The sequence below is a fragment of the Anopheles ziemanni genome, chromosome 3 (genome assembly GCF_943734765.1).
Source record: "Anopheles ziemanni chromosome 3, idAnoZiCoDA_A2_x.2, whole genome shotgun sequence".
In the NCBI taxonomy this organism is placed as follows: Eukaryota; Metazoa; Arthropoda; class Insecta; order Diptera; family Culicidae; genus Anopheles; species Anopheles ziemanni.
The window spans coordinates 22,318,052-22,334,557 of record NC_080706.1 but is presented as its reverse complement, the minus strand read 5'-3'; the positions used below and the strand labels follow the sequence as shown (position 1 = coordinate 22,334,557).

Here is a 16,506-nt window from a genome sequence, read left to right as displayed (position 1 = left end):
ATAATAACGCGTGTTTGCTGACGAGTCGTGATACGAACGAAATAAAAAGCGTTCCCTCATATTGCAGGAGAGTGTCCCAAAGGAGGACGCTCTTGAAGATTTGTTTGGAAGCCTCCCTAAGTAAGCATCGCACGAAATCTTCCTTGGGTATAACTTATAATGCTGGTCTGGCTTGTGACAGATAATAAAACATTGGCATTTCATTCCCTTTGTTTGCGCGCGCTTTTTGAAGTGATTTTTCGCATAATGATGATACTATTTCTAGGCGTTTTATTACTTTAATACAATATCGACAGTGGAACACGCTAGTTAAGGTTTTCCGTACTTTTAATAACTTTCTGCATAATTTCATTTCAGACTTGAAACGCGAGGCAACAATATGTCACATGTTGAAACATCCACACATTGTCGAGCTACTGGAAACGTACAGCTCCGAGGGAATGTTGTACATGGTGTTCGAATAGTAAGTATGATTTATATTGCTTGTCGTTATCCTCTTTACAGTACAATCTCCGTTTGACGTTCTTTGATTATGCCAAAAAATTAGTTGATGATGCGCTTTTTGAACATAACTAAAGTAAATAGTTAGTGATAAATATAAATTTAAAGAGTTTTGCATAATATATTTAAGAAAAATCCTTATTTACAATATATTATATATTATTTAATAATTCAGTTAAGTTTTAAAGTGTTCGTATAAAATGGAACTCTAGACAATTTAACAATCTTATCCTTCCTCCGAAAATAGAATGATTTTTTTTTTATTTTTCGCACCTAGAATGAGATTCTTGGCTTAATGAGCTTATCAAAAGTTAGACAAAAAACATACTGAAGTAAAAAAGTAGCCATACAACCGTATCTACAGAATGTTTGGATCAAGTTGCATGAAAGAATGAAATTGAAAGTGTTAAAATTCAATACTTTGATATTTTTGGTAATGACGTCGGCGCATCAAATCTTTTTATAAATTTGATATATGGTTTTAGCCATAATTATTATGGTTTGCAACATTAGTTTTTTGCTGTATTTCTAGGGTATGTCACTCACCATACCAATACTTTTGGTTTTGTGCTGCCAAAGCAATCAAACCTACAATGTTGTAAACTCCGTCTGGGCGGTTTGATGAGGTATCGAAAGCATACGCACCGTTTTTGCCTTTTTAAAGATTTGATTATGCAGGCTTGGGTTGATTGGAAATTCAGCAGTTTCTTCAATGCACAGCCATCGAACCCTTTTATGTTTTTATGGGCTATATTATGCATTTAAGTGTGTGCTTATTCGAGCGTGACGCGCCTGGAAGCTATAAAGCAGACAGGCTGGCAAACGAACCAATCTTGTCTTATGGCAGCATAGTTGAATTTGAACTCGAGTTGAAAAAAAAAACATAACGAAGACGTCGAAACACTCACATTGATGCACACATTTTCGGTAGGCCATGCTGAATTTTGCAATGTTTATCTTACCGTATATCTCTTTTATGATTATGGATAAATTCCGGCTCACTCCACTCGAGAATGGATCGCAACACCAAAAGCGACATAATGTTGTAGGCTCTTCACTCCCTCGGTCGAACAGGATATGAACGCTTGACCTTTCCACACCATGCCTTGTTGCTTTCCCGGCTTTTCCTTCCCGGTTGCGATGTTCGAAGTAAGTGATAGGTTTTAAACATTCGCCTCCAATACAGAGCGGGCAGCGTTCCTTATGTGTGTTGTCCTGTTTTGGAATAAAATTGACTTCGAAAAATGGTTACAAGCATAATTTTCCGTCGAATCATCGTAAGTGGATTGTTGTCCGGGGGCCGCCATTGTCGATATCTTTCCTCCGTTTTCCGGAGCCCAGGAAGATTGACCAAGCGTCGGAAACCAATCCGCTGACTCAGAGCTTATCCATCGTCCAACAGCGATAGCATGCAAACAGCTTCTGAGAATGAACCTACCGCCATTGGCTAAGGAGGAGGTCAACGAAGCCAACGGAGAGAAAGAGGCTGACCATGTCCAGCCCTTATTTGTACTGAGCACAGATTTTGGTCAATCAACTCGTTTTCGATTCACTTCGGTCAATGATTTCTATCCGGCCTGATTGCTCGCTTTGTGGGTAAAATCTGGAAAGTTTTACTCGTTATTCCAACCACCTTTCGTTTCCACTTCTTTAACTATGGCACCGATTGGCATCCTCCCGTCCCGTGTCGTCAAGACACTTTTCCACAGCAGCGTTTTTTTCCTGAACCAGCGTGGCCTGGAATCTTTCAACACTGATCGAATTAGCGTAATTAGATTTTGCTCAAAAGCTCGTTCGCTCCGGGTTGAAGTGTTTGCTGCTGGCTACTTGTCGTGAATGATGCTGTGCAGTGGCCCTGTTTGCACAGCAGCGTTTGTTTCCGGCTCTCATTTTGATCACAATACCCTCCGTGGCCGTGAAGGGTGGCGAGAAGGGTGGAACAAACTCGGCTCCCATTTCAAATGCAAAAAGGCATCGAACGTGGTCGTTAAGGAAATACTACGCAAAACTGCACCAACGCCACAGGATCCGGGATAACTTTGTTCGTTTTGGTTCAGCGCCGTGGGTGGTGGGAAGGTGAAGGGTGAGCCAGAACAGAATTAAAACTATTTCAATAACAATATAAGTGTCTCCTCGAGGAGAAAACTTTTGACTCCTTTCGGCGTGAGAATGTACCGTGGTGGCGTACAACTTTTACCATCGGGCCGCCGTCGAGTGGCACCGGCACAATGCCAGGCGGCCAACAACATACTTTCATGCCAAATAAAACGCACTTCCCAGGGGTCTTATACGGGTGTTGTGTGCTGCCTGGGGGTCGTTACATGGCTATCGGGGGGCGCAGTTTCCTCTCGGTGAGAGAGTGAACAACCCTGAAGCGTTAGAGGAAGACATTTTCGGGTACAATTGGAATTGAATTTATATGGTTATGGGTGGATTGTAAACATTTAAATTCATTTCAACGGTCGAGGTGATAAACCGTGCCGTTATGGGTGTGTGTGTGTGGGTTACGCCTGGTTATGGCCTGTAAGGAAACCATACAACATTAGGAAATTATTATTATTATATCTTTTCGGAAAGATTTTCGTGTGATTTCTTGTTCTCGTTTCTTTAGTTAAAATGTAACAGTAAACATTAGACGTATTTTTAATTCTTCTGCAGTTTTGCAAACGTGTTTCAAAAAGGAATTAATTTTATCAATATGATTTGTTTTGTTTAGTTTATAATTTGAAAACTTCGCAATTTCGCAAAACAAATTTTTCGTAATGATCATGCGCGTGTTCATTTTATTTTCTCTAAGACGAACGTGTATATATTTTCTGCACGTTGCTAAATGTTGAAAGTCACGTGCCCGGTTCCTAAATTGCGCGAAATACAGATTGATTGTTTCCCATTGCCTGCATCTGCAAGTGCTTAAGGTTCGGTGCAAATGTGCTAACATTTTTCGAACCAATCGTAACAATCAAGATGAGAACAGTTTTTTTTCTCTATTTTGCATCAAACCCATTTCGCAAGAGAACCACCCCGTGAAGGTCTTATGGTAGGAAAAATTGCCTGGATTTAGTATGGCCGTTTTTCAAGCTTTTCGAAATATGAGTTTGAGCTTTTCCTGCCTGTCTGATGCCACGTTTGGCGTTTCGTTCGGCGTAGAAATTGGGTTCGCATGACTCCAATTCTGAGAGATTTTTTTTTTCCTTTTTTTCGGTGGGTGTGCCAGCTTTGCCATGGTCTGCCGGGAGGCTAGTAACACCGATTGCAATGTAACCATCAAGCACCCAAAATCGATCGTGATGGCTTACTGCGCCCGGAATGTTCGGGAATGGCATTTTGTTGGAACGCGCCGTCCGTACTGTGATGTGTCGATTGTCATGTGAGCGTATGAAGGTTTACGTTGGAAAAACGTGCTTCGATTTACGGAAATAAGATTTCACGCGTTGGTTCGTTTGTTGGTTGGAAAATGAGAATATGATTATTTGGGAGAATAACCATTACACGAGCAGCGAAAAGGATCAATTGTATAATTTCATTAAGTTAACAACTTTCATCGTTTTTTTTTTCTTCGGGATGGCTTTATGTTTTACCGTACTTTGGGCATTGGTCTCTCTGTGACAAAAAATGTAAAATGTTCCTAATGAAGAAAAAGGATGTTTTTAGCTTGATTGATTTAGTCAAATTAATCAGTCCAATAATGTTTCATCGTATTTAACACCCGCAAAGTGATAGACGAATAAATTTCGCGCGGTTTCCCCGTTTTGTAGAAGTCACAGCAATCAGGGTTTCATCAAGATTCTCATTTGCAAAGCACAAGCGCGCGCTTTGAGCGAATCGAATGGTATCGCTTGCGTCGGATGTCGACCGTACGCTTGAATCCTTCTGATTACCATATTTTATCATTCTTAATTACCCATTGCGGTGGTAGGACACTGGCCAATGTAGCTCGTCGCCAAAGCCAGTGCGATAGTTGAAACAAAGTGGGTGGGTGTTGGTTCGTCCCAGCGGATGGTGACTGCTTGGTGTGCTTCCCCATCCCATCCGGCTGTTTTATCTTCTCAGCAAAAATATCGTAAAGCGCAGAAATCATGATCGATCGATGGACGACGGTGATTGGATGAGTCGTAAATTTGTTAGTTTCTTGTTACGCGTCACTCGAACTGTCGGTTTGGCCACATTTTGGAAAACAGACCATCCATTCAGCCCCCTTGGAACTTTCGATTGCCATCTTATTTGTTGTTCAAGTTGGAGTTTACTCATACAATATGTCGTTTTTCTTTCTTTTCTTTTCCTATCGCCGCTTCGAAACGTTTCGCTTCATCTTCACATTGCGTCTCTCGTATCATCAGCATGGAAGGATCGGATATTTGCTTCGAAGTGGTACGCCGGGCCGTGGCAGGCTTTGTTTATAGTGAAGCTGTAGCATGGTAAGTATAGGGTTTCATTCGGTTCGGGACATTAGATCACTTGGTGGGTTGGTGAACTCGAAGCTTATTTTGTTAAGATGAATGATTTCACAACCATCTATCTGTCTTATGTTAATAGATGGTAGTAGAGTTGATGCCAGATGTCATTAAAGAGATGATATTTTACAGCGTAGATGATTAATCGTGATTGTGAGTCGTATCTGCAGTTTCGATCGATAAATGCCATGATTTCTGGCCATCCTTTTCATTTTCACAGCGTAAATGATTCCACAAAAAAGAACTACGATGGTAATTATAATATAATTATTTAAATTGTTAGATTTTATTGTTTTTCTTTTGCATTGTTTCGCATTTGAGCCAAAGAGTGTTGTAATTGAGAATTGATTTTGAAGTGTTTTTTGCAATCTGTAAAATATATTAATATTGTTGCTAAAATGGTTTATGGTTTACCATGAATGATTAAAGAGTTTCGCTTCCTCGGATGTGTCCAAGCAAGAGTTTTAGTGCGAAAGTAATTTTGGAATTGTTTAAGCGATACCATGCACGGTGAGAACAATGAACTTAGAATTGAAGTGCTGACATAACGCCTGATGCTCGATGGTACCGATTTTCCACCCGGCTTGGGATCCAACCACGTCCGCTAATCGATTTTCCCTACTCGTGTTTGTTGATGCGTACGTTTTATTTCCAGCCACTACATGCGTCAAATACTGGAGGCATTGCGCTACTGCCACGAGAACGATATCATTCATCGCGATGTCCGGCCGGCCTGCGCGCTGCTGGCCACCGCAGATAACTCGGCACCCGTCAAGCTTGGTGGCTTCGGTTCGGCGGTTCAGCTTCCCAGCGGACGGGATTCGGTGGAGACGCACGGTGAGTGTTAAAATTCGGGTGTGAAAGAAACCATACGGGGCGGAGTTAGTGGGAAACGAGTTTCGATCATTTTCGTGACTTTATGCGTGTGTACGTGTGTTTTTGAATGTTTCCAGCAGCTTGATCGCTCGGCAGTTGAGCGTTTTCCGTTTCAATGGAGTAAGTGTTTTTTTGTTCCAGACATTGATTTGTTCCGAGTTTGATTTGGCGTTTTAATCGAGGGTGGCTACAGGTTAGATTGATGGACGTCTGAATAGAGGAATTAATGATAATCTTTTCACAGTACTTCAATCACTGCAAAATGTTATCGAAGAATGCCTTTAATAATTTTAAGATAAAATCATTTAATTGGTTTCCGGTCGATTTTGTTTTGTTACAGTGACTCGTTAAATAGCTTGAGTTTATAAACCCTTTTTTTACAAATTTAAATGCAAAAAAATCAGTTCAATTCAGACAAATATTATTTTGTTTGTATAATGGAGACGCCTGGTCAATCTTAAATGGAGGCGCATGGTCTTTTGTAGTGTTGAAATATTCCCATTATTTTTGGGCTCATTCAGATTGAAAATTTCAACCGACAAATTGTAAAACAAATTTGACATGCGTTTGTAAAAAAACACTTCGTTTTGCTACAAAACGTATGCCATTGCTCATCGGATTTTTATTCCTTCCGAAAAGAAAAAAAAGGGTAATGAGTCACGGAATGGTGATGAATTTTTGTGATGGTTTCCTTTGACGCTGACTGTAAATTAGCCAATGAAACATACGTCGGTAGCACGTAATTTGATGTTATCTGAGTTTTCCCATTTTTATCACTTAATGTCAACCTCTCGCAGGCCGACAAATCCAGCCTGTTCTGTCGGCTATGAAGGGGCAATTACAGCTGTTACCGGACGGTGACGGAAGATAATTAATAGGAGGCTTCACGCGCAGAATTAATAAAGGGGTTCAACGTGAAATTAATGGATGTTTCACACGGTTGGGGTGGAAAGAGAATGCTTGTCGTGCGGGTAAGCGGTATGTTGCAAAAAGTTTACTGTGGACTTCATTTTTTATTACCTTCAATAGAAATCAATGAGAGAAAGCAAGGATAGATAAAGTTGGGAAAAGGTTAACCCAGAAAAGGGTCGTGAGATAGCGGTGTATGTTGGAACGTTTAACAGTTTGCCGGAAGTCTGTTACCGGAGGTGGTTGTGAAATTTTCGGGTAACGGCGTTCGAAGGTTAGACCGTGTTTTGCCATGTGTTGCTTGTCGGTTTCGAGAACCGCGTTTTCGCTAAACGGTGAACCCTCGGTGGTCTTTTCTTGAGTGAACCTTCTTATTGTGTAACAGTCAGTTCGGTTTAAAATGATGTAAATGTTCGTTGACCCATACCAGGGATGAAATGGTATCATGTACATGAATATAATTCAATGAATGAATGAAGATGAAGTAAACGTAACTGACCCGTTCTGATCGTCCCTTTTAAACCAATTTTTGTTTATCATAGAAAAAGTTGAGTTTTCTTGGTATAAACAGTACACGAACTTTTGATTTGATGTATATTAAAACAAATTTCACACTTCGGTTTGTTTTTAGCCAATTTAAATATGAACAATTCTAAAAGTTGGTAGTGTGAAAAATTATTCTCATACATTTTATATTAAAATCTTATACCAGTTATGAATCGATAAAATTTTACAGTTTTGTTTGATAAATTACCAACTATATTGGAATGATATTTCGAAACTGTAGCAAATCTTTGTATTTCACAACCAAACTTTTTAACATCATTACCATATTTCTGACTCTCACCGCGTCTGTTCTCTTCTCTTCCTCTTTCTTGTTTTGTTTTCCACCATCACTTCCGCTAAACCCCCACCCTGGCGTGCGAAATCTATGGGGGTTGACGATCACAAAATAAAACCATTCACAACAACATACTCATGCCCATTTCCTATCCCCGCGGGCTGCCCCATGGAAAATGAACCATGTGTCTGGTCGCAGAATCGGTCGATTCCCGTCGTTCGTTTTTGAGTCCGAGAGGAAAACTGTACCTGAAGTCAGATGGCGAGGGTAAGCAAGAAAACGCAAACCGTGTTATTCTGTTTCTGTGTGTATTCTCATGAACTATTTTCCGTTTCCGCTCGGTTGATACTCGGTATCTTGCCGTCTGGTTTTGGTTTTCTTCACGTTTTTCGCAATTCGCTTTATCTATTCATCAAGTCTGCCATGTTGCATTCGTTTTGGTTTAATTTTTATACGTTCTTTTTATCAACGTTTCGCATTGTTAGGGTTTCTCGTAACTTGGCTTCCCAGTATCGTTATCTCGTTACAAAAAAAAAAAAAAAGTTTCATCGTTGTCTCCCACGGTAACAAGGGCAAGTGCTGGGAGTTAACATATAGACATTACTTTTTTATAATCTTTCCCATCAGCACACTACTGAGCAATACACCCGCGTACACTTGGACACATGCCACACTAGGACATATATAATCATTTGTAATAAGCACTTGCACATTGTTCGCATAAGGTTTCTCAACACATTTATCTTTGAGTACCATTGTAATATATTCGGAGTATGTTAAAAATAATTGTGGATTCTTTTGTGTGATGGATCGTATTCTGAATACCATTGTTCGTACATTGTTTTACGTCTTCTATTTTCTTCCGTATCCTTTAAAAATCTTTCGTAACATGATCTCCAGACAGCTAGAATTGAATTGCGTTTCCCACCATGCTGTTCAATGTTGACCAAGCAAAGCAATATATTTTATCGACTGTAGAAACGATTCGTTTATTTTCTGTTTGACTTGTTTTGCGTAATTTCACGAAATACGCAAACCTGAATCAGCTCCTTATTCTAATGGAACACCGGATGGTCCAAATTTTTCCTACGTTCAAACAAGCCCTCGAAAGCGGAGCAAAATAAACGTTCAAGTTTCGAGCTGTAGCACGCCCACTTGCCTTCCGATCATCAAAGCTACGAAAAGAACATTCGGTTTATTGAAGTGCCAAATCGCCGTTTTCCAGCAGCTTTGGCAAAGCCTTGAGCTCTGCCTCGATTGCGGTTACAGATATTTGCATGAAATGAGAAAAGTTTTACGTGAATAAACCACTAAATGGTCATGTCAGCTTTCCTTTTGCTGTGACTTTTGACGTCGGCATCGATTTCCACTTTCTTCGTGTGCGCTGTGGGAGGTGACAAGTATTCTTTACATTTTTGCATACAAATAAAGCCAACTTCTAGTTGCTGTTGACTGTGTTTATGTTGGTTTTGACGCTGTACCAAACCAGTTTGGTGCAAAAATGTCCAGCTGAGAAGTTATGGTTTTATGCGGGTATAATAAATCATAATGTTGGTATTCACACATCTTATCATTTTTATTTAAGCTGTTTTAAATTCATTTTGTCTGTAGTCCTCTGGTTTGTTTGTCAGTTAATTAACGTAAGTTTTTTAAAAGAGGATAATTTCTTTGAAGGAAAAATGATTTGATTTCAAAGTAGAGGAAATAATATTCAATTAAACTATAATACTTTCCCATGTATAAAAAATACGCTTTGTAAATTGCGAAATGACAAATGTTCACCTAGCAGGTTTTAAAAAATTTGACAGAACAATGTCATTGAAGCACAGAATAAGTATAACATCATGTCTCAATAAACAATGTTTACATTAAATTATACTCAACAGAACCCTTAGAAGTTTTACAATTCTAACGAGTAGATCTAGATGGAGTATGAAAATATCATTTAAATAAGTGCTTGAAATTATATCAAACTGAGGATGTCTTAACATACACACATATATCATACAATAGTTTGTAATCGGCTTGTGTATACTAGAAAAAAAAAATAAAAAACGCATACTCACAATATTTTAAAAACTTACTGCAAAACCTGTTGGAAGCACCACTGCCTGTCTGGGCATAAAACTGCGTAAAACTTTGTTGTGGTGTTTCACTGCGGAAGATACAGTAAATGGGCTATCCTACGCAAATAATAATCAGAATAGAAGCATCTCCCATCGTCCGTTTGTAGTATCATAGTTTGAGCATGGGTTCAGAAACTTTTACCGGTACTTAACGATACCCCATGTTTGTTTCTTAAATATTTAGAAAGTAGAATTCTACCGTTGAGTGGGTGGTGCTATCGGTTAACATCGGTAGAGGCCACCCTGGTGAAGTGTGTTACCAAAACTAGTTAGTCGGCCGGACATTGGGCTTGGAGCTAGGGAATTGTGGTTGCACGAGGATTTTTGGTAACGGCTGTGAACACTAAGTTCTGCCGACTCGTTTCGCTAAGATAAGGAATAAATGGCGGTGATGAGGATTGAAAACGTAGTGCGAGAAAGTCTATCCCCTTTTCACAACAAGTTACAGGAAGAGCCGACGTGAAAAGGGCTTAGGAGTTGTGACTGGTTTTGGTTTTGCACATTTCTTTGAATAATCGTACGTCTCTGGCCAGGCATGAAATTGAAAGTTTTGATGATAAATTAGAAACTTTGTGTAGCTGCGTTAGACAGAGGTGAATCAGGTACGGTGTAGTTGTCAGTGCAAAACGGTTTTAGGTTAACTGATTGCCAGGGTTCGGTAGGTTTGTGGAAAGCGGGAGAACATTTTGTGAGTTTCCAGCTGAAGCGGTACGCTTCGTGAAAATTGGAGCAACAAACAGAACTGAAAAAAGGTCTTGAACAAGATGTTGTAGGTTCCCATTGGGCCAGCTTCTATTTGTAGAAGATGAATAATGCAAATTGAGAAACCTGTTTGATTCGATTGAAGAAGTGTATTCTCTTGCTAGAGCGCTCCTTACATCTTTAAGTGCTTTTGAAGATTGTTCATGGTTTTTAAATATAAATTGATTCTAAGAATGGATGAAATGGTGCAGAGAAATGCTACGGTTTGAATAGACATGATGGGAAAAAGTACAAACATATCATGTTAGTTCTTATTTCTTTCGTGTAAAATTTATTGTATCATATCTTTTCCTTTTTTTAACAACAATCCACTCAAATGTTGTAACATTATTGTCTTCGCTTGATGTAAATCAGTAAGCTTGTTCTCGTACCTTTGATTGCTACCAATGAATTATCTAGGCACATTGATATCAATCCATAGTATCACGTTACGAAGCGCTTGTGTTGCGTTGTAGCTATTTCTTTTTGTCTATTTTGATACGATTGCTCAATTTGCTGCAGGTAGAACACGTCTTAAATGAATCGGGATGCTCCATTGCTGTCTGTCGTAGCCGGTCTGATGAAGGTGTCCGTTAAATAATGCCGTTGCGTGCGATTCTCGCATCACAATGTGTGCATTGATTTTGTTTCACTCAATCACGTCCTCGGCAAGTGGTTTGTGATACGGGCGAGATTAGGGCTTACCGTATCACTTACTCTTACTAGCTATCGATGAAAAATGCTTCCAACACGTGGGGAATGTGTCCCAAGATGATACTGATATCGCCCTCCCAAGGGAATGGCTGTTTTGGGTTGTTTTTTCATCCGTTTTTTTTTTTCGGCAGTGGGCTTTATCAACTTATTTCTGATACTTTCGCTCTTGCCCCTGCACCTTGCGACTATGTGGAGCTATCGTTGGCACGTTTACGGAATTCTAAATCACCATCAATTTGTCAGATGAACCTCCGACGGCTGTCGATAGCGCACCACGGTCTTGCGAGGAAAGCTTAGTGATGGGGCATTTCATCGGTACGATGGTTTTTTTCTCTCCCTCTTCTTCACTGAGTGGTCAGCGGAGGCGAGAGCTATTTCTAGATCGAAAGCTTTATTGAATCCGAAATAAGCCACTGCTTTTAGTGTTCTAGCGGCTTAAAGAAATACAAGTGGGGCAGACCATTATAGGAGCACGCATAAAAGAAGGTATCTGGTTTGGGAATACAGCATTTGAATAACTGAAGAGAAGGTGTTCCTTCTAAATTCAATTTCTACTAGTGCTTCCGTAAATCGTTCTGATTGATTGTTATAAGGGTTAATTTAGTTATATCAAACAATAAATCAAATGAATTGTGAGTTATTCAACAAGCAGTTCAATCGCATCCAAAATGTATAATGTTGTCAACAATTTCCGGATGTTATTGCTTTAATGGGTTTTGTACTCCTAATGCTGCAAAACCAATTGAGCTTCTCTGATCAATATATCGTTTGTGCCAAATATCTTTTAGTTCCTTGTAATTCCTAGGAAGATTATATGTCTCTCCAATAGACGAAAGAGCATTTAACATAAATTAAAGGCACGCATATGCACTGCAGGGTAATCGTAGTTAAGCTCACCGTCAAGCTTTTAGGAGATTTGAGTACCATTTGTATGATTTCGAGGCTATACTTATCATCCATAATAACCGAATGTTTTCAATTCTCTCTCTCTGTCTTTCATTGTCTTCTTCCGTCAACTGCAACATTCCCTGGTTGTTGTTCCTTCGTCGACGTCATCTTTGTCCAGGGCGAGTCGGATGCCCTCACTATATGGCCCCGGAGGTGGTGGCACGGCGAGTCTACGGAAAACCCTGCGACGTGTGGGGCGCTGGGGTGATGCTGCACGTGCTGTTATCGGGTCGTTTACCTTTCCACGGTTCCGGCAAACGCTTGCAGGAAGCAATCGCCAGGGGACGTGTAACGGTGAGTACGCCATCGGAGGACGTTGTCTCTCTGCCTCTGCCTCACGCTAAACCAACCGCCGATCCGTCGTCGATCCGTCGTCGATCCGACCGTCGCAGCAACCGACGTCCGATACCGAAGAGGATGTCACGGAATGGCAAAATAGGTGTTATTTCTGTACCGTACGATGGAATTTAATATAGCGTCCCATATAACATACACTTCGGACATACCCGTTGCGGTGTCTTGCTTCATCTTCTTCGGGTTGCCACGTACCATCGGTCGGGTCGGCAACGGCATAACCGGTTTTTGAACAGCAAATCGTTCCTTTCTGACACTTGCCTTTTTTCCTTCCCTCTTACTTTTTCGCCATTCAGCTCGATACCGCGGAGTGGAAACACGTCTCGAGCAACGCCAAAGACCTCGTGCTTAAGATGCTGGCGCCCAATCCCATCAGTCGACCGACAATAACGGAAATTCTAGAGCATCCCTGGATACGGGTAAGTGTGTGCAGGTCGATTCTGATCGAATATTGGAGCTGGAAACGACTTTCTTTTCGCCAGGACCGCGATAAACTGCAGCGCATCCATCTGGGTGACACGGTCGAGGAATTGAAGCGCTACAATGCACGCCGCAAGCTGAAAGCCGCTGTGCAAACTGTGGCCGGTGGCGTTGCGATGGATCCGCTTTGCTGTGCTGACACCGACTCAAGTAAGTTCAAGCGAGAGACTTTTCAAGAGATCGTTCAGTTTAGTTTGCTATATTTGTTGTGTTAGTTTGTTTTTTCAATCAAACTTGTTCAGTTGAATAGCAGGGTCTATATTTCATGCCGGTTGTAGCGGGATTTCACTATGTGTTGTACTGAAGTTTCTCAAAACAAAATATATGTCACCTACAATATAATGTCACCTATCTGAAAATGGATAAATTGTTTGATCTTATCGTGACTTCCTCATTTGAAATCCGTAATCCATGACCTTCGGTTTGTTAATTGTTTCATTCTGGATAAGCCAATAGATGGACAGTTAAACTGTAAGGAAAAAGCTTAATTTGGCTAGGGCCAACCTAAGGGCTAATTAAATTGCAATCAAAGTTTTTTTTCGTATCTGTCCGCCATGCCTGTGGTTTTGTGTGCAGGTCGGGAAATAAAGGAAAGGAAACGCAGTAATGGAAAGGATAGAGGAAAGTGTGCCAGGGAAAATAATCCATTCGTGTAGACATTTCAACTTTTCGGTGGGTGCCTTCCCTGAACACGTAGTTTGTGCCGATTTGGGAATGTCGCACAAGGCAGTTCTGTTGTCGTCGGCACACTCTAACGACAATCTGCTTTGTGTTTTCTGTTCCGTCTCGAGCAACCAGTATCAGGGGTATTTTTTTATATGTTCATTATTGAAATTGTTTTGCGGTTACATCTCTCCCATCTGGCAATGGTAGCTTATTGGTAGCGTCATCCGTTGGTGGCGAGTGGCTTCGAGAACCTCGCGAGATGACTTGTTGCACTGGCCGCACATTGAAGGTAATGTTCGTTCGTGTGGAGTACTTAGGGTTTACGGTTCTTTGTGTCGGATACGTGCCGGATTGCCATGTTGCGAAAGTCTACCTCCATCGATGTGACGTTCCAGCGGTCCGCGGATGTGTGTAGCTGTGCGTGCGTGTGTATGTATAGCCTGTTTTGGCAACTGTTGAGGGTACACGGAGTATTCATTTTATTACCACAACGGTGATCTTCTTCAGTCGGTCTGAGACGATTATGTTTAAATGATGCCATTTTGATGGAGTTCATGTTGGGCATGGGGGAAATATAATAAATGCGTCGAGTGGTACTTACTAATTTTTTCGACGTTATGTGCATTATGCTGATCACCGGCATCGGGTTTCTTTTATTATGGGTTGTCAGCGATTAATGATCCAATATGCCATGGAAGTGGAACCGCGGGCCACAAAGCATTATGTGTACATCATATTTATTGAGCGGCAAACAAGTCAGACAAGCGAATGTGATGCTGGAAATTATCTTGAAAAAATCAGGACTGTGGGACAACATTATCGACCAAACTTCGAAAATTCGATACGTGCTTTAAAATATAAATTTAGTGTTCGTTTGAAGCTTTTTTAAAATGTTGACTTCAGTTCAGTTCAGTTCAGTTGTTAACCTAATTTTGATACGGATCGATTGCTACTGTACAAACCCGAACGTAGCGTCGTCCACACTTCATTGCTGTTTACGCTTATTGGTTTTGTCTTTACCCTTTCTTCTACTTCTTCTTCTTCTTCTCTTTTCATTTTCTTTATTCCGTGGCTCGTACCGTTTATCATACCGCTACCCGCCCGTTTTCCACTTTTTCACCATCCTGCAAACTCATCCGCTAAACACCATCGATGAAAACCGAACGACCAAATCCAATCCCGAATCTCCGACGCGGTTTGCACACATACACAGTGGCGATCGGCACCGCATCGGAAAGCCTCAACGAGTGGGCCGACGAGGAAGCGGGCCTGGAGGCGATCCAGAAAATTCTTGACTCACTAGACGATATCATTGCTTTGCAAGATGCCAACTGCGATCCGGATGTGCTGGCCGGCATGCTGCGCGACGTTAAGTTGCACGAACTGCTGCAGGTAATGGCGTTGTTGTTTGAATGTTCTGTGTGTGTGTCTGTGTCTGTGTGTGTATGTACGTGTTGTTGGGTGCCACTGGCGCATCCTACAATGTGAAACACGTACCCCTCCTTAGCATGTGTCCTAGGAAGTAGTACTCCATGGAGCGTAGCGTGTGTTCCGCAGTGGACTGGAATGATCTAAAATTCGTTACGGGACATTTTCACCAAAAATCAAGATCATTTGAGTTACGTGTTGATCATTATGTTAGTTGTCCATTCTAAACCTTATTTTTCTCTCTTTTCTTTTCCGTTTTCTGATTTTCATTTCTCACCCGATTCTTGCGTTTACGAATTTCAACGCACATCACTGGCTTCGTCATCAAATGAACCAAATGCAACTAAACATAACTACACCGTTATGTTCACACTGAAACGCACGCTCACCAACTAAAACGGTGATAAATGTGCTGCATTCATCCATCGTCATCGAACCTCCGAACGAAACATTTCCCCCTTGATGCTGTTGTTTGCTGCTGCTACTGCTGTTGCTGCTGCCACCACTGCTGCTGCTGTTCTTATTGTTTGATGCGTTCCTGGTACTCGTTTCGGGTGACATCGTACTACAGCTGTTCGATAGAATCAGTAGTTCTGTTATCAATCCGTCACGCGCTCCACCTGGGGATGCGATCAGCCGCTGCCGGGACGCAATCGATGCCATCTCGTCGACGGCGGGACACAAGTACACACGCGAGAAGACGGAACTGATCAATCTACTGGGATCACCTCACATTCAGGTAGGTTTCGCGCGGTTAAACGAAAGAATCCTACCTTCATGTATCAATTTTCATGCGTTGAGTTTGTTTCTTTTGAAGGATAAGTTTAGTTGTAACGCTATAACTTGTGTATTATTTTTACTGTATACGCTTTTAAATTGTATTTCGTCCTTATTTGCTCGCATTTTCCTTCCGACCATTGTTGTATACAAGCGTTGCATAGGACTGTCTGGCCGCGTGGCGCGAGAAAACCATGCAAGATATTTGGTTACAGTCTCCATCGCTTCCATCAAATTATTCCGTCAGGCGTCAGCAATGGCGGGATCGAGAAATCGGTGGTTTGTGGCACCGATAAGGATAATAGAAAGTTTCACACACACACACACTGAAGTCCCTACTCACACGCCTCGTTGGAATAAGGACTCGTTGAATTGGTTTTGCTTTGTTGTTTGTGCGCGCATGCGCATTGACTCAGCGCGGGCGACACTGGCGTCCGGGAGTCGAATCAGTGGTGTCCGGTTCTGAGAGCTTTTAGTACGCGAAAGCTCGTTCGATAGACTCCCGGGTTTATGCACCGAGACGTTTCGAGAGTTCTAAGGACAGTGCGGGACGAAAGTATACCATCGAACTTTAGTACAACGTCGGGACAAGGTCGGGTGTTCATTTGTCTGATGGTATCACGAAGAACATTTGGAACGCTGGCAATTCGGCCGTCAATACGAATAAGCCTGCGTTCACTTTGTCTTTGGTTGA

General features: G+C 41.4%; 1 protein-coding gene across 1 annotated transcript in view; it reads left to right on the top strand.

Annotated features, from left to right (window-relative positions):
* Nucleotides 1-16,506, top strand: part of LOC131287064 (peripheral plasma membrane protein CASK) — a 212,969-nt gene that overhangs the window by 41,536 nt on the left and 154,927 nt on the right. The window contains exons 3-11 of the mRNA XM_058316080.1: nt 358-463; nt 4,839-4,916; nt 5,608-5,789; nt 7,777-7,845; nt 12,226-12,401; nt 12,758-12,880; nt 12,944-13,091; nt 14,821-14,999; nt 15,607-15,774. Of these exons, the coding sequence (XP_058172063.1) occupies nt 358-463; nt 4,839-4,916; nt 5,608-5,789; nt 7,777-7,845; nt 12,226-12,401; nt 12,758-12,880; nt 12,944-13,091; nt 14,821-14,999; nt 15,607-15,774 (1,229 nt within the window). The remainder of the gene's footprint in view (nt 1-357; nt 464-4,838; nt 4,917-5,607; nt 5,790-7,776; nt 7,846-12,225; nt 12,402-12,757; nt 12,881-12,943; nt 13,092-14,820; nt 15,000-15,606; nt 15,775-16,506) is intronic.